General features: G+C 45.3%; 1 protein-coding gene across 1 annotated transcript in view; it reads right to left on the minus strand.

Annotated features, from left to right (window-relative positions):
- Positions 1–746: 746 nt before the first annotated feature.
- LOC120919415 (sterile alpha motif domain-containing protein 9-like) overlaps positions 747–27,462 on the minus strand; it is a 43,288-nt gene continuing 16,572 nt past the window's right edge. Inside the window, exons 2-3 of the mRNA XM_040331577.1 lie at positions 7,055–7,091; positions 747–6,958 (exon numbers count right to left, since the gene is read on the minus strand). Of these exons, the coding sequence (XP_040187511.1) occupies positions 1,269–6,958; positions 7,055–7,064 (5,700 nt within the window). The 5' untranslated portion in view covers positions 7,065–7,091 and the 3' untranslated portion in view covers positions 747–1,268. The remainder of the gene's footprint in view (positions 6,959–7,054; positions 7,092–27,462) is intronic.

Consider the following 27,462-nt stretch of genomic DNA (forward strand, 5'->3'; position numbering starts at 1 on the left):
AATGGAGGGTTGGCAAGCCCAGATCGCAGATTGCCGACCAACCATACCACAGTATCTGTGTTGTGAATGAAGCTGGTGGTAGAGGAAAAAAGCGGCTGCAGAGCAGATCCCCATAAGCCGATGCTTCCTCTACAGTGCCGGCTTTTGCCACAGGTGGAGTCTATGGCAAAGTTCTGCTAACCCGCAGGATAGACACAGGTGCACTTCACTGCACCCATGGTGTGTGTATACCGCAGCACATCAGTGTGAAAGCAGTCTTAGGCCCTTTTCACAAAATCGGCCCGACCAAATGGGACCCTTAATTCACCTCTATAGAGCGACAGATGTCTGTTTATGCCCACCTACCTCCAATCCGAAAAATAGAAGAGAATTCATCCCCTTTCATCTGGGCGGATAGGAGGGCCTATAGAGTAGCCGTGACCTGTCTTCCGCTCATAGTGGCCCTCGAATGGTTACCAAGTTGCTTAAGTGGCCCTCGCTCTTCAAAAGGTTGGGCACCCCTGAACTAGAGGAACGCTCCACTTATAATTTGAGTGCTGAGGAAGAGCCCGGAGCTGGAGGAAGTGTTCCTGATGAGGTTTTTGAAGCAGAAGATGTCATATGGGTACATTTCACACAATTTACTTAGTAATTCACAATTATAAGTGCTGGGAGCAAATATTAGAGAAAAAATCTTTATTAGATAAACAAGTTTTATATAACTTTTTGGTTTATTTTTCTAAATGAAACCAGCTGTAGTTATTAAATCGTTTAAAAAAAAATACATATATATCTTTTTTACAGGCATACATATTATGCTGAAGCATACTGGTGAAATAGTTCAGGAACGTGCTCATTTCATGGAAAACTTTGTTGCTGGTGTGATAAAGGAGAAGTTGGACCCAAATTTTGCAACTGCTTAAAATGTGTGTAAAGCTTGCCATGTTCAATAAGAGCATCAAATACCAATTCAATCCTGTCACAAATCTCATGAGCGTATAACTTGCTGTGCTCTGACTGGTATCACCTTGTTCCTAGTTCTCTGTGTGTACCACAGAACACCTCCCTCCATGTTCTGGCAAAAAGTAGGCATGGGGTAGGTGTTCTGTAGTTCAGTCCTTGGGTGACATTGCTGCCTCCTCCACTGATACAGTACAGTGAGTAGGCTTTGTCACCCTAGGACAAGAAGTGTATCACAGTATCACCAAATGAAAAAAAAAAGAAAACAAATGCAGCCATCACATCTAAGGGCAGGCAAGGTGCAATATATGACATTTCTCTTCTTGGGTTCAGATCCACTTTAATGTTTTTTTTACTTCAATCCCGTAAGTTACGTATCCAATGTAGGTGAATCCCAGGTAGAAAGTCACATTTTCATCCCCATGAGGAACTGATGAATAGTTTAGAGGTAAGACCTCGATCTTCCCTTTTCCGAAAGGGCCCTTTGTGTAGACTTTTCTATTTTTTGTCCATCCATCGACTTTCTTTAGCTTGTCCTGAATTAGTTTTCTATCGTTTGGGTCGCTGTCAAATCGGAAGGTGCGTTCATTTAATGGATGGTTTAGAAGCCTTTCTATAGCACTTCTGAAAATGAACTTCTGCAGGCCGGTGCCCTTCCCGAGGAAGAAGAGCACGTTTGTTCTTTTCTTACGGACGGGGACGTCCTTAATTCTTTTCTGGTGCAGCTGTTTAGCTTTTTCCATTGCAAAGTTCAGAACATTGCCTTTCTTTGCATATTGTGAGGTTAGGAAGTTTTTATCTGGCCAGTAAAGCATGAAAATAAGAAAGTAGGCACTTGCAGGAAATGTTTTTCGCTCATTCAGAAACCGTTGGCTTATCTCCAGCAATTTCTTGAATTCCAAAAGTTTTGTAGAGTCCGGCTGGACACTTCCCAGAGCAATATGGCACATTATGAGGCTAATGAGGTCACCATCATCCAGCTTGTCTTCAGATAAGTCTCTAGGATAGCAGTTGATGATCTTCTCCAAATCTGAAACTGATTGTTCAACCTTTGAATTGGATAACAATGACAGAATGGTTGCCACACTGCTGCCCCCTAGGCTATAAATTGCCATCTTCCTGGCAAATGGATTTTCTTCAGCTGATGCAGAATGTCCTGCCTGGTCTACAGATCTAAAACAATCAGCAAATAATTTGGTCTGCTTAACTAACCAATTCCCGACAAAATCATCCTTCTTGGTTGTGTCCCAGACATCAATTTTATCCCCCTGAAAGCAGCCAACGTCTTCTGAAATCCACTCTAGAGCTTTATACATATTTTGGTACAAACTTTTTAAACGATCGTGTAGATTAGCCCAGGAGTCCTTTATCTCTTCTGGAATGTATTTCACATCAGTAAGATATTCCACCAATTCTGCCTTGTCTTTCTTTATGTTTTCAAATAATGTTAGTAGCAGCTCTAGCAGGTTGCATCCAGTATCTACTTCCCCCATATATCCGGAGTTATTGATTGTATCTTTGTCATTATTTGCAGCTCTCTGTGCCTCTCTGAAGCATTCCATGGACTTAAGGCCAAGCTCAATCAGGTGGATTTCATCTACTGAGCTTCCGTTCTCCTTATACTTGTCATGGTTTACGGTAAACCATTCCTTGTAGAGGCGTCCTTCAGTGTCCAATATATATGAATCATCCGGCAGCTTTGCTTTGGCGGTTCCCACCCATTTCTTTGCTTCTTCAAATTTAGAATTTTTATAATGGAGTCTGGCAAGTTGTTGTGCAAAATGTGCATCTTTATCAAATTGCTCAAAGGCAACCTGTAGCAGCTTTATGGCCATCTCAGTGTCTCTTTCCTCCTTACATACGTGTTCTATTAGTGGTGAGAAGAAACTATCTGCATTGTCACCACGACTTTTCTTGTGTCGCCGGAAAAACAAGTCTTTTATACATTTTATAAATTGCTGCTTTGCAAATCTGTGGTTGAGAGCAGCAGATTCGTTGAGTAGTTCCAGGGCAATCTTACTCTGAGGGTATGAACGGGTAGAATATTGATTTATAATTTCCCCTGCGATTAGAGGATGTAAAATGCGAATGGCAGAAATGAATGTTAATTCATCCCTTAGCTCCATGATCAGTGCTTGCTCACTTAAGCTGTTGAGATCATGATTTTGGCTCAGTCTGTAGTCTTGAGTAACAAAGGACTGAATTCCCAGAAGGACTTCACAGTGGGAAAGGGAGATATAAGAATTTTGAACATAATGATTTAGTAATGCTGCGTATCTGATCAGACGAGTTACTGGAGAAGAGTGGTCCAGATCTTCCATCACATTCTTCACAAAGTCTTCCAGGTACTTCTTATTGAACTCTTGACTCATTAAAACAAAAGTAATGATCATATCATCAGAAGGAAAATTTTCTTTGAGTTCTTTAGCTTTGCCTTTGAACAGCAGCTTCTCGTTATCTCTGAGCTTGTGGGTGATGGCGACCGTGTCGATGGGTGAGGCTGAACAAGACTTTTCTGGTGCATTTGAACGTTTACAGGTCAAGAGGATAAAGTGAGTCTTTGCACGTCTCACTTTTTTATGAACCATGGCTTCTCGTAAACTGTGTTTTAATTCATCAATGTACTCTTCGGTACAGTCTTCTAGAAGAAGGAGAACCGGCAAACAGTTTTTAGTATCCCCTTCTTCATACTCTCTGAGCTCCACCGCATGTTCACACACCTTTGTAGTTTGGTATCTTGAGTTCACTATGGCACACCGTAAGTTCTTTTTGTTTTTCCAGAGGATTTGCCTGGCCACTGTGCTCCCCCCACTGCCTGGCTGGTGAAAAATGTTGATCCGTGCTATAGGGAGTTTCACGGTGTCTTCATATAAGATGCCCTTCAGCATGCCCTCAACTTCTTTACAAGCATTGCGCTTAATGAATGCCCCACATTTTTTCTGCTCAGCGAGCCACAAATGTTTCCAGCTTATTTTTCCTCCTCGATAGAAATCACTTTCAAGTGTCTTGGGGTCTATGGCCTTAAGGTTGGTGTTTTCACACTCATTTACACACAAGATGTTTAGGGAGTTCATTTTTTCTTCTTTAGGTGTTGTAAGAACACAAACTCCTTTTGTAGAGACGGGTAACATTCTGTTGAAGTTTTTTTCTGGAATCATGTCTTGAACTGTAGCGTCAACATGGCTGAGCTTCATGCCAACAACACTTCTTTGGTCAAGTTCTGTTCTGTTACATGTTGCTTGTGCCAAGCCAGCCCACTGTGTGTAATATTCTTCACACTCTGTGATACAAGTGATGTACTCCATCCCGCTCAATTCCTCATAAAATTCCATCAAGGCTTTAACAATTGGCTTTTCCACAGGGGAAAACAGCATGAAGAGCACAATGAAGGATCCTCTCTTAATATTATCACATATTAAAGAAACTGCTTTCTTAAAGTGCTTCATTTTGTCTTTGATCCAAGATTGCTCATCACATGGTAAATCTTCCCCATCAAAACTCTTTCGTCCATTACAAAATATCCAGCTTGTGTGCTTGAAGAACCCCAGATTATTAATAATGTCATCCAGGTTCTTCCCGTACTCACTGGCATAGCTCTTTAAGGAGAATATATTTGACAGATGGTAATCTTTACACTTGGAGTGTAGCCCACTGGTGTCAGACTCTGCATCAAAATCAAAAACACACAACATTTTCAAGTATTTCAAAAAGGTTAAGTGTTGTAGTTGGTGTTTCTCGCACCGGTTTGTGATGAGTACATATTGCAGTGTGTCATCGAAGTACTGCTTACCATTTGTTAGCAGGACAGATACTTTTCTACCTAGATTTTCATATCTGTGTGCTTCACTGACATTGGCCTCCTCGGCTTCCTTTCTCCTCTTATCTGCTTCACATCTCCTATGGTTTACTGTATTAATTTCCTCTATTTTTATGGACTGTGATTTTGTCCCTATCCTCTCATATATAGTTTTATCTTGATAAGAAGTTTTATTCTTTTTCTTATCAAACTTTGGCAAGCACACATGAAATGTTTTCTCCTTTACTCTGATAAATAGAGGCTCAATATCTACTTCCACAACAAACCTTTTCTCTTCCAACTCCGCATCAACAACCTCAATAAATTCAGGGGGGTAAATACACGCCGCTGCAGCTTCATATTCACTGGCTTCAGTAAAGCACTGATCCAAATCATTTTTTAAATCTGCATACCATTCTATATTGTAAATTGGAATACCAACTATCTGTCCATGTCTGAAGCCTTTGTCTTTCTCACTGTCCGTGATGCCAAAGTGTATGGTTCCATTAGTTCTCATGTTTAGACAGGCGGCAGCAAATTTAAAGGTCTCCTTTCGTAGTTTTGCTAGAAGTCTTGGCCTATCCAAGTCTGCGGCAATAGCAAATGATTTGTACTCATGACAAGGAGTGATCAGATTAATGACACCTGTCTCAGGGGTAAGTACCTGGTTTTTCACATATTTTACATTTGTACCATGGTTATTGAAGGGTCGGAAAATGCTCTGTGTAAAAGATTGTAAGTCTTTTGGCTTCTGGACTGGTCTGGCGTTCTCTTTTGAACCATTGATCCTTTCAGAACTTTTTGCCACTATTTGGTTTTTATCTTCTGGGCTCATTGTATCTTGGTGCTCTTCAGAAACATTGATGCTTTTCCTCTGAGGTAGTTGGTCCTCTTCAATAGATCTTTTTGTTAAATTGATATTAATTTCTGGGAGTTTTCCCTCTATACTGTAATTTTGCTTTGTGGGACTTTTCTCATCTGAACATGATTTTCTCTGGTTTTCTTGAGGTTTGTCTTCTGATTCAGCTTTAGCTGTTCTTTTTACATGTTGCCCATCCTTCTGCTTTTGGTTTATGGTCTCATGAGGTGTCTCGGACTTCTTTTTTTTACTTTTCTGAACTGGTTTGTCCACTTGGTTGGGTTTATTTCTGGTGGTGGCATTTTGCTGACCTTCTTTGGGCTCAATGTTGTCAATGTTGCTGATCTCAGGAGACACTAACTTGTTTTCTGAGGTTGGATTGCAAATGTTTTGTTGAGGTTTGTTCTCTGACGACACATTTATTTGACTTAAACCTTCTGCAAATTGGTCTTTTGTATCTGTTTGGCCTTTAGTTTTTGGAGGTTGCTCCGTTTTTTTTCCAGGTGGCTGACAAGGTTCTACAAATGCACTTGTACAGCAAGGATTCTGCGTTTTGGGTTTATCTTCTCTGGTTATATTTTCTTTGTGTGTCCTTGATGTATCGGATTGAGGGGCATTCTGATTTTTTGGTGACGTGCCCTGAGGAATCTCTTTATTCTCCAATGAATTTTCTGTGGGCGGCTTGGTTTTATTTCCAGAAGGGTTCATTTTTTCTGTTAAGCTGTGAGATACAGTACTCTTTCCTGAAGTTGTCTCCTCTCCCTCCCCCGGTTGACCTTCCTTTGTCTGATGTGGTTTTGTATTAGCACCTGAGTTTTTTTTCTTTTTCTTTTTCGTGATCTCCCTGGGTCCTTCTTCTGAACTAGGACTTTTTATAGACTGCTTTTCCACAAGTTTATTTACATCTGGACTGGACATTTCTGGATATGGTGTAGCTTCATTCTGAGTATTTCTGTTGGTCTGATGTGTTTGTTCCTTGTTTTTTGTTGGATCAGACTGAGTATCTCTAGGTTTTTCTTGTAGGATTTTACTATTTCTCTGATCTTCCCCCTCTGTCTTGTGTTTGGCAGATGATGAACCTGTGTCTGGGGGATTAATGGAGCTTATCCCCTCCCCTTTGTCCTCCCGCTTTGGTGATTTTCTTTGAATCTCTTTTTCTAACAGTTCATCTCTTTTTCTGAGTAAAAGTTGTATTTGAAGTTTTTTCATTCCCATTTTTCCTAGATCACGTTCACTGAGGATTTTTAGCACTGCACCTGTGGCTTCTTCTTCATGAAGTTTAGTGATGTATTCCTGTTTTAATTGAATTGAAGACAACCAGCTGCTGACATCGTTCTCAGTCCAACTTTCCATCGGCTTGTCACCTTAATTTGAAAATACAATCATTGAGAACTCTGAACACGGGTACTGTATACTACTGTATGTATAAAAAACCCTAACAAACCCATAATGCAACTTACCCAGACTCATGATGATATCTTCTTATACCAAACAGATCTGAAAGAGAGAGGAATACATGTCAGCAGCCACATTTGGAAGTGCGGTTTTTAATATCTGTATGATACCATAATCGGTCAAAAGTCAGATGAAGATGTTTGTCCACTGTGTGTAATAGTATCAAGAGTAGGACTTGTGTATGTAATACTGTTGTGTATATTAAGGAGTTGAGAGACACTGTGTGTAAACAGAAGACGCAAACATTCAGAACTCAGGGGGCCTAAATCACTTCTAAGGATAATAACTTGAAGGAACACTAAAGGTTTGTTTTTTATTAGATCAATTGATTGCTGTAAGCTAGAGCATTTAAATATCACTTACCTCGTTTTTCCTTTTGACCTCCAAAATACAGTAATCCAGGTTTGAAAATGCCATTTCACTCCTCTTCTTGGTTTCCACCAGCATCTGAGCCGTTTTGCATGGTGGAAAGCAGAATGTGCCCCTCACCCCCTCCCTATGACTACAGCCCTGCGTGAAGATGCTCTCTTATCCCTCACAGGCATGGAGGCTAAGCCTAATGGGAACTGTAGTTCCCATTAGGCCGTGATGTAGCAAGAATGAATGCGCACCGCAAACCAGGAAGTCAGTGAGAATAACGATTCAGGAGTGACGGAGGTGAATAAAACAGCTCGATTTCATCAGGTATCAAACTAGTTATAATGCAAAACATTACTTTTTACTTTATCAGCTACTGTCAGACTTTCATTTAAGAGGAAAATATTTTTGTCTTTACAACCCCTTTAAAGCCCAACTCCAGGAAAAATGTTTCCCATGCAGTGGGGCTGTGGCCGCACTGTACGGGTCAGCTGCTTATTTTCTAGGCGAGAGGAAAGTGGAGATATGTTTACCTAATTCTTTCATCCTCCCAGCACAAGGCCTGTCCAGGAACCAGGAACAGTCTACCTTTGGACCATGGGGGAGTGTTGTTTTCTGGAGGATTGAAAGATCAGGTGAGAATAAGCTTTCTGCTCACCCCTGGACAAAAGAAGCAGTTGACTCATGCAGTGTAGGCACAGCCCACCTGCATTGGAAATTTTTGGGCTATAAAGCAGAAATAAACTCTGAAAATCAATATACAGGATTTATATGGCACCAACAGTTTGCACAGTGCTTTACAACATGAGGGCAGACAGTACCATTAAAATACAATTCAATACATAAGGGATCAGAGGGCCCTGATCCTGAGATCTTACAATCTAGAAGGGAGGGTCAAGAGATACAAAAAGTAATAGCTGTGGGGGGATGATCAGATGGAGAAAATTAAAATACAGTTGTTAGGTGTAGGCAGGATAGGCTTCTCTGTAGAGAAGGGTTTTCAGGGATTGCCTAAAAGTGGACAGAGTAGGAGATAGTCAGAAAGATTGGGGTAGGGAATTCCAGAGGATGGGAGAGGCTCTGGAGAAGTCCTGAAGGCGAGCATGGGAGGAAGTGACAAGGGAACTAGAGAGCTGGAGGTCTTAGGAGGACTGAAGAGAATGATTAGGTTGGAATTTTGATACTTGGCTAGTGGTGTAGCTGGGGGCCGATTTGTGGATGGCTTTGTAAGTTATTGTTGGGGGATGGGCTGATAATTGTGCCATGGATCTTGACAGAGAAGTCAGGGGAAGGGACACATGGGGGAGGAAATATTGTGAGCTCAGTTTTGGGTAAATTAAGTTTGAGGAAGTGGTGTGACATCCAGACTGATATATCTATTAGTATATTAGTGATACGTGAGGAGACTGATGCAGTGAACTATATCGTTATATAATTAGTCATGTAACATGGGGATCGTTAGCTTAGTGCTAGATGCATTGTGCAGTGAGTCAACGTCAGACAGGCATTATAGTTAAGGCCCTGGTAACCTAAGTTTATTAAACGGAAAAAACAAAACAAAAAGTCCAACTGAAGCTTTCCCACACAGGGGTCTTCTCCAGCAAAATACACAAAATCCAAATGAAATTGCTAGCCCACCTGGCTACTCTTCAGCAGCACTGCTGCTATAAATACTGGTTCCTCAGACCACCAGCTTTTCCAGGCCCACAGGTTGGATGCACACAGTCTTGGGCTCCTCAAGCGCACACAGCTTTAAACTTCTTATTGCCCAGAATGTCTATCTTCAGACCGATACTCTCACTCAATAGCTGCCACTTCTGCAACTCCACCTTCCTCCTACTGCTCTCACCAGCCCCTCGTTATATGGGCTGTTTGAACCTGGGCACATAACCTGCTGGCTATCCACAAGACCCGGACACAGGGTTGGAGATCCTGCCCCACCCAAAACTCTTGGGGATCTCCAAACTACAGAGTCCCATTCAGCAATAGCAAAAACTGGAGAACGTTTTTCTCCATTTAAACTCCACTCTGTGTTCCTTTTCTCTCCATTTTCATAGGGACAGAGCCTCTCTCTGTCACAGTCAGGTTGAAAAAAGTCCATTTAGTTCAACCAATAAAAGAGGAAAGCTGAGAAGTGGAGAAAGATTTGGGTGTCATTAGCTTAGAAATTAAATTGAAAGCCATTGGAGGCAATCAGCTGACGAAGGGAGGAGCTGTAGATTGAATCTAGGAGAGATCCAAGAACAGAACCTTGGGGAACCCCAACAGAGAAAGGTAGAGGGGAGGAGGAAGTAGAATTGTAAGTGACATCCCAGGATTGGACAGGTGATCTGTCTATCAAACTTTCCCAGACAAGGGGGGAGGGGCTGTATATGACGGCTCGCGGCGGGGAACACAGCTATTGAATTGAAAGCTGTTATGTTCCCCGTGCTTTGAACAACCAGGCTCCTCTCCTTTCCTCTCTCTTACCCAGCACAAGTAGGCTGCAATGGGGACACTGGCTGCAATATGGACATTTTGCTGCATTGGGGACACTGGCTGCAATGGGGACATTTTTCTGCAATGGAGACACTGGCTCCACTGGGGACATTTTGCTGCATTGGGGACACTCACTGCATTGGGGACTGTGACGGTATTGGTATGATATCCCCGTCAAAGATTCCCTTCTTCCATAAGAACATCACCCCAATATTCCACTAGGAGGGATATTCCTGAGATCGCCCATTAAGCCACACATTAGTCCAGGCTTACTGCTAGAACAAGACAGACTTTAATGTTATAACACACAGCTTATATGTCATTTCCAAAACTGTTACAATGACAAATCTCCGCCCCCCTCACACTGGGGCTTCCATACAGATGATTAGGCAGACACGACGGAGCCGAGTCTGAAAACACATTTTCTTTAGACAATGACATCAAGGACGCTGATTACTAGTTGTACTGAATACATTAACTAGACGGCTCGACCCCGCATATAGAGAGATAATTACCACACTGGAGCAATCAGAATAATTAACACAAGCCACTTAAACACAGATCTCCTTCACACAACACAATAGATCAATTAACCTTTAGAAATAGTGAGGGGACATTGGCACGTCAATAACCTGTTAGCCGAGGACTGAATCACACAGGGCAAGCAGGGAGAATTAAACTGAGACATATAGGCAAATGCATCACAGGGACACTGGCTGCATTGGGGACATTTTGCTGCATTGGGGACACTGGCTCCACTGGGGACACTGGCTGCAATGGGGACACTGGCTATAATGGGGACACAGACTCCACTGGGGACATTTTGCTGCATCGGGGACACTGGCTGCATTGGGGACACGTGGCTGCACTGGGGACACGTGGCTGCACTGGGGTCACGTGCTACATTGGTAGACATGGGCAAGCTGCATTTTGGGCACGGATAAAGTTGTTAATATTTATTTTTATAATTTAATTCTGCATAAAACATTTAAGTGTCATTTCATGAGATCATTTATGAGGGCGTGTCTAGGGGTGGGATTAGGGGGCGGGACATGGTAGGGGTTGGGTGGTGCCTTGAGGCCTGGCTAGTAGCTCAGGACTTGAAATTTTGAGCCCTGGTGTATAGTATTATCACTGATCACTGTATTAGTGTCACTAGTGACGACAGATAGTGTCATAGGCCCGGATTCAGAAAGACTTACGCCAACGTATCTACTGATACGCCGCGTAAGTGCACGGATGCGCCGTCTTATCTATGCGCCTGATTCTGCAAGTAAGATATGCCTGAAATTTGGCTTCCTCCGACCGACGTAAGTCTCCTACGCCGTCGTATCTTGGGCGCATATTTACGCTGGCCGCAAGGGGCGCTTCCATTGATTTACGCGTCGAATATGTAAATGACCTACATACGCCGATTCACGAACGTACTTATGCCCGTCGCTGTAATCTACGCCGTTTACGTAAGGCGTAAGTCCGACGTAAAGTTATTCCACATATAAGGAGGCGTATCCCATGCAAAGGTATGGACATCATAACAGCCGTTGTATTTTACGTCGTTTACGTAAGTCGTATGCGAATGGGGCTGTGCGTAGGTTATGTTCACGTCGTAGGCATTGAGCCGTCGTATCTTAGGGAGTAAATTCGACGTGATTCTGAGCATGCGCACGCATGCGCCGTTCGTTCGGCCCATCATTTGCATGGGGTCACGGCTCATTTAAATGGATCACGCACACTTCCTTCCTACTTTGAATTAGGTGGGCTTACGCCGGACAATTTACGCTACGCCGGCGCAATGTTGGGAGCGAGTGCTTTGTGAATACAGTTCTTGCCTCTCAATGTTACATTGGCGTAGCGCATATGAAATATACGCCGCTCTCCGTGAATCCGGGCCATGGTCCGTTAACATTCCTCCCAGCCAATGTCAGTTTGCACCAGTCCCTAATTGCCTGCCACACTATCACAGTCACACTGTAAGTCGGTAATCACTGCCATTACTAGTATAGTGTGTGTGACAGGAGTCATCTGTACTAGAAGGACTCTCTTTACAGCCACACTGGAACCTTGTATATATTTATATAATGTGAGTTGTCTCATGCTGTTGGATTTTTTTTTGCTGAGATCGTTTGGGGTGTGGTTGTATTCCATTGTTTTATTGGGCCAGATCCACAGCCAGCCGCCGTAACTTGCACGATCCACAAAGCACTTACTTAAATTCCGCCGGCGCAAGGCGTTCCTATTCAAATGGGGGCGAGTCCCATTTAAATTAGGCGCGCTCCCGCGCCGGACGTACTGCGCATGCTCGTGACGTCATTTTCCCGACGGGCATATCGCGGTTTTACGTTACGCCGAGTTTTGTGAATCGCGCCGGGTAAAAAAAGTTGCGTCGGGAAAAAAAAAAAAAAAGCGAGAAAAAAAAAAAAAAATAACAGCGTCGCGGGTAAGAAGGGTCTACTTTTACAAGGTGTAAACAGTTTACACTTTGTAAAAGCAGCCCTAAAGTTACGCAGGCAAACTAATACTTACGGAGAAAAAACAAAGCAGAAAAGGTTCGTGGATCTCCATAAGTGCTAATTTGCATACCCGAAAGCGGCATTTCGACTCGAAATGCCCCCAGCGGCGGATGCGGTACTGCATCCTAAGATCCAGCAGTGTAAGTCTCTTACACATGTCGGATCTTCTGTCTATCTATTGGAAACGGATTCTGTGGATCAGTTCCAAAGATAGAAACAGGGATACGACGGCGTATCCCTTTTGAGGATCTGGCCCATTGTCTCTGTCTGCCCTGGCTGTGGGGGGGGGGGGTTCCTCCAACAGCTCTCCTTGCTGATTGGGCAGTTTACCCCGCCCTGAATTTCAAAGGAGGGGTGATGGTCCCGAGTGGGATATCTGTTGTGTTTATGTGTGAAAATAAATCAGTTTGATGTTTGTCACTCTACACTGTGTTACAGCTGGTGACTGGGTGGGCTAAAAGATCTTGGATTGTGTGGTATCGGACAGAGAAAGCATTTAAGGCATTTGTCACAACTGGTTGGCAGCAGCGGGACGAGAGTGCTCAATATGGCTGATGAAAGTCTGCACACCAGGAGCACTGATGCCCCAGAGTATCACCATTGGACAGCAAGCAGTCTCCAAGAAAGAGCCAGAATGTTGGGTCTCAACCACAGGGGACTGAATAAGGACCAGCTGGTCCAGTTGCTGGAGGAAAACAGGAGGAGTCGACCACAGATGGGGGTCATGCACTTCCCATTGAAGAAAGAGCAGAGCCTCCCAGCCCAGGCAGCAGGAGCCCTTGGGTTGTCTGGTATGAGAAAGAGATGGCCATTCTGGGGAAGGATGTCACCACCGAAAGAAAGCTTGCAGCCATTGAAAAGGCACAAAAAAGACAAAAGGAATGGGAGACTGCAAAGAAAAAACCGAGCCACCACTTTAAGCCCTACCAAGCAGACTGGACCCACCATGTAGTAGGACTGCTGGAAGGGGAGCCGCTGAGGCTTATCGCATGATGGACCTTCTCAAGAAACGTAGCTATGAGGACCTAAAATGCGCAGTACTGGACAATTACACTGTATCGCCAGAGGCGTATTGGCTCAGTTCCGGACTACCCCTCGGGTCCCCGAGACCTCCTTCAAAATGTTTGCGCACAAGCTGTCTGTAGCATGCCGCCAATGGCTGGAAGGGGAGCCGCCTCCCCTGAGGGGATCATACAGACTGTCCTGAAGGAACGATTCTTTTTCAAGTGCCCCCCGAGCTCCGACAGTGGGAGAGAAACCCTGCCACCCTAGAGAAATCTGCAGCCTTAGCGGATGAGGCCCTCTTGATCCCAAGGTCCAGCTCCACCTCTGGGCCCTAGATGCCTTCCCATAGTCGGATGAACCCCCAGGCAGCACCAACCCCTCGGGTCACGCTACCACACCACCTGATTTCTCCACAGCAAGACCCACCTTGGAAAGGCTCTGTTTCGGCTGTGGGCAGCCTGGTCACTATCAGGCCAGCTGCCCTGCCAGAACTAAGTCTCTCGGACCTAGCCCTGGCATACCAGTACATTATGTGGATCTGTACCAAGCTCCTGAGGACCTGCTGCCACCCCCTCCAGACTGGTGTTCCTCTTCTGCCGACTGGGACACTCTTCCAGGAGTCTTTGGCCTACAATCGGCTGAGGCCCCTACATCGCTTCTCCAAGGAAAGCACCTACAAGAGGTCACCTTGGACGGTCAAACGGCGTTGGGATTCTGAGATTCGGATGCGTTCTTCACTATTGTGGACCCACAAGTTGTGAGCCCTGGTGCTCTCCAGCCCGGCCCAGGAATAGTGATGCGATTGGCAGGCGGCACCAAATGCTTCATTCCCCTCGCTACTGTCACCCTGGACTATGGACTGGGCCCCAATCGCTGTGATGTCGGAGTAATGGGAGGATTACCTGCAGATGTGCTTCTTGGGAATGTCGGTGACCTCCAGTGTCACTTTGTCGGGGCCGTCACGCGAAATCAAGCCCGGCGGGAAGCCACCTAGCCGCATGAGGAGCTCCAACACCTGGATGGAAATCTGCCACCTGTGGTGAGTTACCCTTCCTCAATGCCTGCCACTAGTGGAATAACCTGGGATGGGGACCAGTTTAAACAGGACTTAGTCGATGACCCTACTCTGACAGGCTTCTGGACCCGGGACCACCCCCTATCACCCCCAAACCAACGGACTGTGTGAGCGTTTCAACTGGACTCTGAAGGTCATGCTACGTGCCTTATCGACCAGGAACCAGACTGGGAGCGGCACCTCCCCCACCTTCTACTCGTCTACCTGGAGGTCCCGCAGGAATCTACTGGGTTTTCCCCATTTTGAGCTGCTGTATGGGAGGAAGGTCCGAGGCCCCCTGACCCTGCTAAAAGAATACTGGGAGGGACAACTACACAGTTTGTGGGTTCCTGTGGTCCTCTACATCCTAGAATTGCATGAACGAATGGTATAAGTTGCTGGGCTCGTGGCGGACCAACTCAAGGCTGTCCAAACCCGCCAAAAGACATGGTATGACCGCAAAGCTCGAACCCGCGAGTTTGCGGAGAGCCAACAGGTCCTGACGATAGTCCCAAAACAAATTAAAATCTACATTGGAGGGACCCTTTTGAATCATCAAGAAGTTAAATGAGACCAACGATGTTCTCGCTCTGGATGATCGGGGGGAAGCGGCAAAAGACTGTGCACGTCAATATGATCATTGAATACCATGACAGAAACCTTCCTGTCCTGGCGGTCTGCCCCCTACCCTCTGAAGAAGATGACAAAGTCATACTTGATCTCCTGGAGGTGTAGCGCGCCACTCGGCTGACGTACACCAGGAACCCCTGGGCCCCCAGCTCAGCCAGGAACAGCAGGTGTCCATGAAGACCGTTGTGCACCACTGCCGTCCCATCTTTTCCTCTCAGCCCGGAAGGACGACCCTCACCACTCATCATGTGGAAACCTTGCAAACGCGGCCCATCCAACAAACCCCTTACCGAGTTCCAGAAGCCATCCGGAACACTGTTTAAATTTCTCAGCATGCCCTTTGGGATGAAGAATGCCCCTGCCACCTTCCAGCACATGGTGGATCAGTTGCTGCAGGGCTGTCAAGACTTTGCCTGCGCCTACCTTGATGACATTGCCATTTTCAGTGAAACATGGGAAGACCACCTCCGGCATGTGGGTACAGTCCTAGACCTAATTGCAGGGGCCAACCTCACTATCCGGCCCAAGTGAAAAAGTGAAATTCAGCGCCAAAAATATAATAAATCAATATAAAAAAACAAATTAAGCTGCACCTCTTAAACAATGCTGATTGTAATGTATGAAGGGATAGATAGAGGGCGCTATACCACTCAGTGATAAGTAAATAAATATAATAATCCTGTGAAAGAAAATAATGATATTAAATACAAAATACTATTATTAAATATAAGATTTCAAAACAATGTCTCTTTGTCATGAACACATGACATTAAAGTCCCAAATCTTGTGATAAATGTGTCATATACGAAGTACACACAACGTGAAGGAAATTCTTCTTGGTTGATATAATCTTGCTCTTTAGTGAAAAAAAGGAAAATGCCACCACCACATTCCAGTCTTCTTAACCACCCAATAACTGTGCTGATGAGAAAAGGATGCGCTTACCAGAAGAGGTAGACTACTTTAGTTAAAAAGTTAGTCAATTGAGCCTATGCAGGATTGTGCCTGCATACACATCGGACAGAAAGCAGATAATATCCTCATCCCAGGACGTCCCAATTAGGATATGCAAAAAAAGGCCCGATAAGTGCCAGATGGGAATGGGCAAGGTGCAATACTTGGGACACCGGGTGGGGGAGGCAGACTGCGCCCTTTTTGGGCACTGCAAACTATTATCTCAAATTTGTTCCCCATTTCATCACAATTGCCAAGCCACTGACGGACCTGACCAAGAAGACCATGTCAAGGATGGTGACGTGGACCCCAACCTGCCAGACCGCCTTTGACCAGCTAAAAGAGGATCTCTCCCACGATCCCATCCTGAAGCTCCAAACTACAAGCAAAGGTTCATTGTACAGACAGATGCCTCCACATATGGGCTGGGGGCTGTCATCAGCCAGGTAAATGAGGAGGGGAAAGAACACCCGATGGTATTCCTTAGCAGAAAGTTGCTGGACAGCGAGGTGGCCTATGACACCATCAAAAAGGAGTGCCTGGCTACAGTATGGGCCTTAAAAAAACTGCAACCCTATTTGTACGGCAGGGAGTTCACCATTCTCACGGACCACAACCCTGTTTGGCTGAATCGGGTCTCAGGGTATAACAGTCGCCTGCTAAGTTGGAGTTTGGCCTTACAACCCTATAACTTCACTATTCAGTACCGAATGGGGAGCCAACACCAAAATGCAGATGGACTCTCCCATCAACAAGATTCCCAGTAAAACCCAGTCACCCTGTCTTCTCTCCAGTGGCTGAAAGGACTCCCGGGAGAAAGACCAGTCTACGCTCTCCCCACTGGCAGGCTTGTTCTCTGAGAGAGGCAGAGGTTGGCTGGGTAAGTAATGCTCTGTTTGGGACAATTTGGGGAACTGTGGGGATACCGGCATTTGGGGGACTGGAACTACTGACTAACTTTGGAGTCAACCCGTTTGGGGTCTCCTCTGGTGTTAGTCTCCTGCCGTAAGGAGAGATGTATGACAAGAGTCACTTTGGGTGGGGAGCCCGAGAACCCCATTCTGATCTGTACTAGACGCACTCTCTTTACAGCCACACTGGAAACTTGTATATATTTATATATTGTGTGTTGTCTCATCGTTTGGGTTGTGGTTGTATTCCATTGTTTTATTGTCTCGGTCTTCCCTGGCTGTGGGGGGGGGGGATTCCTCCAACAGCTCTCCTTGCTGATTGGACAGTTTACCCCGCCCTAAATTCCAAACGGAGGTGATGGTCCCGAATTGGATATCTGTTGTGTTCATGTGTGAAAAAAATCAGTTTGATGTTCTCACTCTACACTGTGTTACGGCTGGTGACTGGATGGGCTAAAAGATCTTGGATCATGTGGTACCGGACAGAGAAAGCATTTACGGCGTTCGTCACAGTGTCTTAAACATACTTCTGACTCTGACTCTCCTGCTGCCCTCTCCCATGGTGGCCTCCGCTGGACTCATTCATCCAGACCCAGCAGATGGTAAGGAGGTGGAGTTGGATTCCTTCTATCCCCACTGAGCACCTTTCAAATACTTCCTACCCCTCCCTCTCTATCCCTCTCCTCGTTCAAGACCCACTGTATTTGTTTTCTCCAATTTCTTTGAGGATTGAAGTGGTTTATTGGCCTTCTGGACCAGTATCATGCTTTTTCTGGTGCAATGATTTTCATTGAAAATCGAAAAGAAATGTGTAACGGACCTATGAACTATTCTGAGCTCAAAGGGTTAATTGTAGAGTGACTTTTTCCACTGCTGAATGCTAATATTCCCTTTGCATAGCTAATGGCCTCTCCTTTGTGTAGTTACAGCCTCCTGCCAGGTGTATGCTAACGTGATGATGTGTGAGTGTGTATTGTTCTAAAGGTTAATTGAATTCTATTGAGAAAGGAATGTGCCTGGCCAGGTCATGTTAAGTGGGTCTTGGTGCCGGAATGTCTAGAGACTGATTGATTCAAGGAGATGTCATTATTTCAAAGTATCTGTGTGAAGGGGGGCGGAGATTGTCATTGTTCCTGTCACAGTTGTAACCACATATAAGCTAAGGAAAATGTCCCATTAAATCAGTCCTGCTTGACCCTTCAACGTAGCCTTGTCTCGTTCGTGAAGGGGAACCCTCTCTCTGGATCTATTGGACGGGGATACCAGCGGTACTTGCATATCGCAGCTTGCCAGGGAAAAGGACTTCTCCAACGGCTGAGACCCTCTCCCTAGCTGGGTAGCCATTACAAAATGCAATGCAAGAGTCATCCACGCAAGAGGCCTTATATAGTCATATATAAATGAAAGCTGTTTACACCTTCAAACACTAATTATCGAAAAAGTTAGGGTGTGTGCATGCATGACAGTATAGTATCATGCTTTTTCGATTACTTCTTTGCCTGGTTACTCTACTTTCTCTCCTCTAAAATACCCACTATTATTCTTGTTGACTTTAACATTCCTGTTTAATTTTAGCAGCCCAGCTACAGCTCAACTTTTCAACTTAACCTCATCTTTTGACCTTACACAATGGACAAGTACTTCCACTCACTCTGATGGTAATACCCTCAACCTTGTATTCTTCCAACCACCTATACCTCTAAGCAGCAAAAAACTGCTTGTAGAAACTTTTGACACTTTAACCCTCCTCTTCTCTTTTCTGCTATTGACCGCTTCTGTGAAAAAATCTCTCCCCTGTCCTGTCTTGACCTGGCCACCTCTGTCTACAACAGTCTCATCCTCACTGGATGCACTTGCTCCTCTAACTACACGCAGAATCAGAAAACACGCAGACTATTACAACCATGGCATTTTGATTACACCAGAAACCTTAAGAGACATTGCTGGGCTCTTAATGAACTATGTCGTAAAACCAAATCCCTTCAGGACTTCACCCTGTATAAGTCTACCCTCCTTATATACAAAACCTGCCTCCATGCTGCCAGTGCCAAACAAACCTACTTTGTCTCTCTTATACCTTGTCATCCAGGCCCCGTCAGCTCTTCTCTTCCTGCTTTGTCCCCCGCAGAGCATTGCTACAAACAGCAGAGACAGTGGCTCCGAAAACGTAGAGCACTCAGCGGCAAAAACAATTCAGGCTGGTTCAATGACACGCTTACTTTACAGAAGCAAGAACGCAGAAGAGCCGAAGGAGCATGGAGAAGAAATCCCACAATGGAAAACCGCACAAACTACAAAGCACTCACTAATAAATACCATAAAGCAATATTCAAAGCAAAAAAAGAACATTTCTCAAACACCATATCAAAAGCCATAAAATGTCCCCGCGAACTCTTCAAATTAGTCGCTCAGACTATGAACCCCACCTGCCTAGAACCTCCAGCAAATCAAACTCAAGAATTCTGTAATGAGCTATCGGATTTTTTTATTGACAAAATTGAAAACCTCACTCCACGCCACAGCAAGAAGAGGAGGTCAATACAAACATGGTACAACTGACAAATTTTGTGCTGATCCCGATCACCATCAACACTACCAAAAACATCAAAAGCCTTCTAGACAGTACATCAACAAATGACACCATTTCGACAAAACTCCTGAAAGAATGTACCGATATCTTGGCACCCACCATAACGCATCTCGTAAACTAATCATTCAAAGAAGGTATGGTTCCAATCTCCCTCAAGCAAGGCATAATCAAGCCCCCCCTAACCATGACCCTAAAGACCCAAATCACCGCAGACCGATAACAAGCCTGAACACCATCTCCAAGATTATGGAGAAAGCTGTAGTACAACCGCAACAACTCCATTTGGACACACACAAACTATTGGACCCTCTCCAATCAGGTTTCTGCCCAGGCCATGGCACTGAAACAGCACTTCTCAAAATATGGGATGATGCCCTCGAAGCAGCAGATGACGGGGAATCATGTCCCCTGGTGCTGCTGGATCTCAGTGCAGCTTTCGCCACTGTAGACCACAAAGCTACTCATTCGCCTTAAAGAAGTAGCAGGAGTCACAGACGCAGATCTACCATGGTTCGCATCTTTCTAGAAAATCGTTCTCAGACAGTAAAACTAGGAGCCTTCTCCTCTGAAACTCGCGCAATTTCTTGCAGAGTCCCTCAAGAATCACCCCTGTCACCCGTGCTCTTCAACATCTACCTCCGCCCACTCCTCAAAATCATCAGTAAACGGGACCTGTGCTACCACTCATATGCTGACGACACTCAACTCTACTTTCGCATCATCAGGAAAAAAGACCAATATAACAGTCTAGGAAAATGCCTCGCATTGATCGATGATTGGATGACTGAGAGCTCCCTCAAACTCAATGGATCCAAGACAGAACTTCTTCTCCTCCAAGCAAACTGAAAAAGACAAAAGCTGAGATTTCATGGACACCACCCACCATCCTTGGACAGATGATCACCCCGAGCACCAAAGTCAAAAGTCTCGGAGTCATCTTTGTCTCTGAAATGTCGATGGATGCACAAATAGGATCAGTAGTCAGTGGATCCCACCATCTCCTCCGGCTGCTGCGTAGACTCATCCCCTTCATTCCAAAAGAAGACATAGCAGTAGTAGTTGGAACTATCATCAATTCCCGACTTGACTATGCAAACTCCCTCTTTATTGGCCTACCTAAATATCAGATTTTGCGTCTACAAGTCGTCCAGAACACGGCAGCCAGACTGGTAACGGGGAAAAAAACATATGAATTCATCACTCCGTCACTAAGGACCCTTCATTGGCTAACCGTAAAGCATAGGATCACATTCAAGACCCTCTGTCTTACCCACAAGTGCACACAAGGAAACGCTCCTCAATACTTGTGTGAGAAAATAAAGCATTACACCCCCAATCACATTCTCTGATCAACTAACCAAAACCTCCTCCACATTCCCAAGTCCCGCTACAAATCAAAGGGAGAACGAAGATTTGCAGTCAAAGGACCACGGCTATGGAACGCTCTGCCCACAAACATCCGCATGGAAGAAAACCATTGGGCCTGCAGGAAAAAACGTAAGACTCATCTCTTCTGAAGGATAAGGACAACACCGGATGGAAATAAGCGCCTTAAGGTGATTCAGTTCGCATTTGTAGCGCTATACAAGTTATTCACTCACTCACCCCTCCATCCAGTAACTCACTCGCTGCCCAAGAGATTGCCAATCACTTCAAAGACAAGATTGATGTAATACATGAGCACACCTCTACTGTAAACCTTAAAGCAGATCTCCGCTGAAAATAAAAATATTAAAAGCCTGCAGCTACAAATACTGCAGCTGCTGACTTTTAATATTAGGACACTTACCTGTCCTGGAGTCCAGCACCGTCCGCAGCAGAGGACGAGCGATCGCTAGTCACTCTGCTGCCCCCCCCGCCATCCTCAGTGAGGGAACCAGGAAGTGAAGCGCTCCGGCTTCACTGCCCGGTTCCCTACGGCGCATGTGCGAGTCGCGCTACTCCTGCCAATTGGCTCCCTGTGTGTACTGGGAGCCGAGTGTTCCCAGAACACAACGGGGGGGGGGGGTGACATCATGCCCGCAGTCTCCCCGATACTGTGTGGGTGCAAATACCTGTCTTTAGACAGGTACCTGCACCCCCCTCCCCCCTGAAAGGTGTCAAATGTGACAACGGAGGGGGGGAGGGTTCCGATCAGTGGAGCTCCGCTTTAACATACCCCGTCTAACCAGCTACTACTAAAGAGGTTACCAAACTTTTCTCAGATGCCCACCTAACCAATTGTCTCCTGTATCCTGTTCCCTTGCAACTACTACGGTCACCTCACCCCTCTAAAACATGCCTTGATCACCCCCATACTTAAAAAGCCCTCACTGGACTCCACCAGCATGAACAACTTAAGACCCATCTCCTTGCTCCCATTCACCTCTAAACTTACTACTTACGCTTACTACACTCCACTGAAACTGCCCTACTAAAACTCACTAATGATTTACTAACAGCTAAAACCAATGACTACTATTCCATACTCTTACTACTTGACCACCCGCTCCTTCTCAATAAACTCCACTATCTTGGACTTTAAGATTCTGCTCTATCCTGGTTCTTCTCCTACCTACCACTGCGCTGCTTCAGTGTTACCTACAACTCTGTCTCCTCCTCTCCATTTCCTCTTTCTGTAGGGGTCCCCCAAGACTCTGTCCTCGGACCCCTTCTATTCTTTATCTACACCTTTTTTCTTGGTCAGTGAATAACCTCCCACAGCTTACAATACCATCTCTATTGTTGTGGAAATTTTTATTAATGTATGTTGTCAGATGTCCCCCAGTATCGGTTTTGCTGTAATGCGCTCATGTGAGGGTTTTCACACATACAGACGTTGGTGGAAGACCATTGGCTGCAAAAGCCTTCCTGTGGACATGGCAGATCTGTTTGCTCTCTTAGGGATGTTCTTTCATGCCTCACCAAGAGACTGGCCACTTCATGGCGAATGCATTAACGACTCCAAGCAAACAGATCTGCATACATGGGAACCAAAGCATAACCATACAAAAATTATGCCCCCCCGAGCCATGATAGAGTATGGCTTGCGTCATTGGTAGCAGTGGGAATGTGCACACAATCATGTTCAGAGCCCTGTAAGTAGTGTTCAAATTGTGAGACACTTTGGCCCGGATTCTCAGAGGACTGAAGATTCTTAGAATCAGTTACGCATTGATATCTGTTAGATCCGACAGGCGTAAGTCTCTTACGCCGTCGGATCTTAACTGAATTTTTACGCTGGCCGCTAGGGGCGTGTAAGCTGATTTACGCGTCTAAATATGTAAATGAGCTAGATACACGACGCAGTTAAGTTACGCCGTTTACGTTAGGCTTTTCCCAGCGTATAGTTACCCCTGCTATATGGTGGCGTAAGTGCGGCGTACCAATGTTAAGTATGGCCGTCGTTCCTGCGTCGAAATTTAAACATTTTACGTCGTTTTCGTAAGTCGTCCGTGAATGGGGCTGGACGTCATTTACGTACACGTCGAAACCAATACGTCCTTGCCGCGTACTTTGACGCAAAGCACACTGGGATATTCCACAGACGGCGCATGCGCCGTAAGTGCAAAACGTCAATCACGTCGGGTCACTGCACATTAACATAAAACACGCCACCCTGTTTAACATTTGAATTAGGTGGGCTTACGCCGGCCGATTTACGCTACGCCGCCGCAACTTACAGAGCAAGTGCTTTGAGAATACAGCACTTGCCCGTCTAATTTGCCGAGGCGTAATGTAAATCAGATACGTTACGCCCGCACAAAGATACGTGATCGTACGTGAATCTGGCCCTTTGTGTCTCACAGAAAGTATGCCGCATGGCTTTGCACACGACCATCTGCACACTAGTATTCTATTTGAATATATACATGTGTGTGATTTGTTCTTTTGAAAGAATACAAATGTCTGGCTGATTCTGAAGCCACCACCTTCCTTTTGTTATTCATGTTGACAGTATAAATAAACGGGGCTGCCCATCCTAAGACAGGATTCTGCTAAGCTCAATGTAAAACCAGCATCTGTGTCTGTGTTATTTAGAGATAAAACAGTGCACTTTTCCCGGCATTATACAAGAGAGCTATATTTGTGCTTTCAGGGAGAAGCTTAAAATTTTCCATACAGTTTGGCGAGCCAGGTAAGAGGCCATCAGATCTTCCTAATTTAGCGAACCTCGAGTGGGAAAAGCCAAAAAGACGTCCAGATCCAGCAAAGGCTGACCTATGGTAAGAAAACCATACTTCAATTTTTTTGAACATTTTTGCTGTTCTGTGTTCGGAATCTTGATTCTTTGTCCTCTGGATGGGGTCAAGTATTGCTAAGCAAAAGAACCTTATGTTTTTTGCCGCTTTCTGTATAATGGCGTGATTTTAATTGTAGGTTATATTTTTGTAATTGTAAGTAGGGCTATTAATTGGGGAAGTATGACTGAACAGGCTGACACTCGGCTAGATTCATAGAGGATCTCCAGAAACGCCGTCGTATCTCTGAGTTCGGCCGGTCGTTCTATGCGCCTGATTCATAGAATCAGTTACGCATAGATTGCCCTAAGATACGACCGGTGTAAGTGTTTTACACCGTCGTATCTTAGGCTGCATATTTACGCTGGCCGCTAGGTGGCGCTTCCGTATAGTTAAGCAGGGAATATGCAAATAAGCTAGATACGCCGATTCAGAAATGTACGTTCGGCCGGTGCATTTTTTTACGGTGTTTACGTTAGGCTTTTTTCGGCGTATAGTTACCCCTGATATATGAGGCGTATCCTATGTTAAGTATGGCCGTCGTTCCCGCGTCGAGTTTTGAAAATTTTACGTTGTTTGTGTAAGTCGTTCGCGAATAGGGATGTACGTAATTTACGTTCACGTCGAAAGCAATGACGTTTTGCGGCAGATTTTCGAGCATGCGCCGTTCGTAAAAAAAAACGTCAAGTACGCGGGGTCACATTTAAAGCGGAGGTTCACCCATACCTTACACATTTTCCCCTTCGCTTCATGCTCGTTTTCTCTAGGGGAATCGGCTATTTGTTTTGAAATATGATCCGTACTTACCGTTTACGAGATGCATCCTCTCCGTCGCTTCCGGGTATGGGCTGCGGGACTGGGCGTTCCTTCTTGATTGACAGTCTTCCAAGAGGCTTCCGACGGTCGCATCCATCGCGTCACGATTTTCGGAAAGAAGCCGAACGTCGGTGCGCAGGCGCAGTATAGAGCCGCACCGACGTTCGGCTTCTTTCGGCTACGAGTGACGCGATGGATGCGACCGTCGGAAGCCTCTCGGAAGACTGTCAATCAAGAAGGAACGCCCAGTCCCGCAGCCCATACCCGGAAGCGGCGGAAGAAGATGCATCTCGAAAACGGGTAAGTACGGATCATATTTTAAAACAAATAGCCGATTCCCCTAGACACAACGAGCATGAATCTAAGGGGGAAAAGAGAAAAAAAAAAAGGAATTGGGTGAACTCCCGCTTTAATATACATAAAACACACCCACATCATCCACATTTGAATTAAGCGGGCTTATGCCGACACAGATACGTTACGCCGCCGTAACTAAGGGCGCAAGTTCTTTATGAATACAGCATTCGCGCCCTAAATTACGGCAGCGTAACGTATCTGAGATACGTTACGCCGGGCATAAAGATAGACGATGCTATCTGAATCTAGCCCACTGTGTGCAAGTAACTGATGCTGTGTAATAAGTTTGTAATGCATATGAGAAATGGACATGTGTGAGTTGTGTATGTTTTTAACTTAAAGAGGAGTTCCACCCAAAAATGGAACTTCCTCTTAACCCACTCCTCTCCCCCTTACATGCCACATTTGGCATGTAATTTTTTTGGGGGGGGAGTGGGGGCTGCAGGAGAAGGGGACTTCCTGTCTCACTTCCTCCTTCCGCCGAGGGGCTGCAAAGGCGATTAAGCTTAATCGCCTTTTGGCAGCCCCTCCCTGTAGACGATCGCCTAGGACACGTCAGGTCCTAGGCGATCGCCTGTCCAATCAAACAGCGCAGCGCCGGGCCGCGCCGCTCGCGCATGCGCAGTGGGTGCCCGGCCGTGAAGCCGAAAGCTGTCACGGCCGGGTGCCCACAGTGACAATGAAGACGCAGGCCGGGGAGGGGGGGAGAGGAGCGGACCCCCGGCCGGCGCGTCGCTGGAACGCTGGAGCAGGTAAGTGCCTGTTTATTAAAAGCCAGCAGCTACAATTTTTGTAGCTGCTGACTTTTAATAAACGTAAAAAATGGGTGGAAAACCCCTTTAAAGTACACAGATGGTTTGTACTGAAGTTGTTTTGAAAATGGTTGCTGCATATTCAAGTGGCCATGTGGCTGAGAGGGGGAAGGGTGGCCAGGCATGGCTGTTACATCACTTACAATAGAAGCCGTTTGTTGAAAAGGCTACACCCTCTGAATAGTCTAGCATGAGGGAGCTCTAATGTTTTGAGATGAAAAGATCATGCATATAAGCATTACTGTTTGTATTTCTCAATGTCTTGTTCCTATTGAAGCTGATGCCAGAGTATGTATATGAACTTTATTTGGGAGCAAAAGTATGTTTGAGCCGTGTTATTTTGTGTTTTATGTAATGTTGGCAGTTAGGGATATGTTTGTTCTATGGTACCTAGTCAATGTAGCCTTAAGTGTTTGTCATTATGGTTAAGTGTTCATTCGGTGTCTCAATTATGTAGTCAGTTTTTGTGGGGAGAAATGTTGGTTTTCTAGTGAAGAAATCTTGGTTTGTGTTGGTTTTGGCCGGTTTGTCAATTGCTTTTCCATGTGTTAAATTCACCATGTGTGTCATGCCTTTGACCTACAAGGAAATACAGGAATATCTTCTGGGCTTGTAATTCAAATATTGTCCACTAGATGTCACTCTTAACAAAGGACTGTTGATGGGCAAGTTCTATGGTAATGTACATTTCCTGTCGTGTTACTGAAAACTGTCTTCACTTCCTATCATCTCTCTTTCATCTCTTTTCCACTGGACAGTCCACATGGAGTCAGCTAAGTCTGCACCACATGTTTCCTAAGTCTTGATTCTCCTGGGACAGCATCGCTGGTATGATAAAGACTGTTTATCTATATGCCTAGTATACATTTGTTTGTGTTCATATAATTCTTATATGTTCATTTATTCGTTTATCTCTAGTTTCGCCATTATTCAGCATCTTATATGGCCACCATCTGTTCATCGTAATAAAGATCCAACGTTACAGACAGTCTGGTTATTTGGGATGCAAGGTTTAGGCTGTATGTTGAGCTACATACACGCCAGGGGCAAACATGTAGCAAGAACAGAACAGTGAAACAGCAGCTATCCAGCAAGTGGGATTTAGGACAGTGACTACACAGAGGCCTGCTACCCTGTCAGCGCATACAGCGATACAGCAGTCTCTACACAGACAAGCATTCCTGCAAGCAACATGTCACATAGCCATCCTCATTCAAGACAAGGTCCCAAGTTTTTGGCTCCTCTAGATTGTCCTCCGCAAGCAATGCACTCGCTATCGCATGTGCAAAAGCCGAAGCCGCCAAGACCCGAGCAGCCTTTGCAGAGCAAGAAATGCAGATTGGGAGGGAGAAAGTGAAGCTAAAGCCAGAGAAAGTGCAACAAGAGGCACATAAAGTACAGCAACAAGCACAGTTAGAGGCACAGAAAGCGCAGCAAGAGGCACAGAGGCCGAAGAAGCCCTCCTAGAAGTAGCCCCACAGAAACTCACTGTAGAGAAGGAAGCAGCAGCCGCCATAGCCTTAGCAGAGGCCTTAGAATTGGCTGTATACCCAAGAAGCGAATGCAGCAGACGCAGCAATATTCTCAACCCAGAAGCTGAAACTCAAGATTCTCTACAACGAACTTCAAATTAAATCAATCAACATTTCAAGCCAAGCAGTGACAAAGATGACGTCAAAGAGACAAGCCAAAGACATTACACGGTCCCCCCTGCAAGTC

The sequence above is a fragment of the Rana temporaria genome, chromosome 12 (genome assembly GCF_905171775.1).
Source record: "Rana temporaria chromosome 12, aRanTem1.1, whole genome shotgun sequence".
Lineage (NCBI taxonomy): Eukaryota > Metazoa > Chordata > Amphibia > Anura > Ranidae > Rana > Rana temporaria.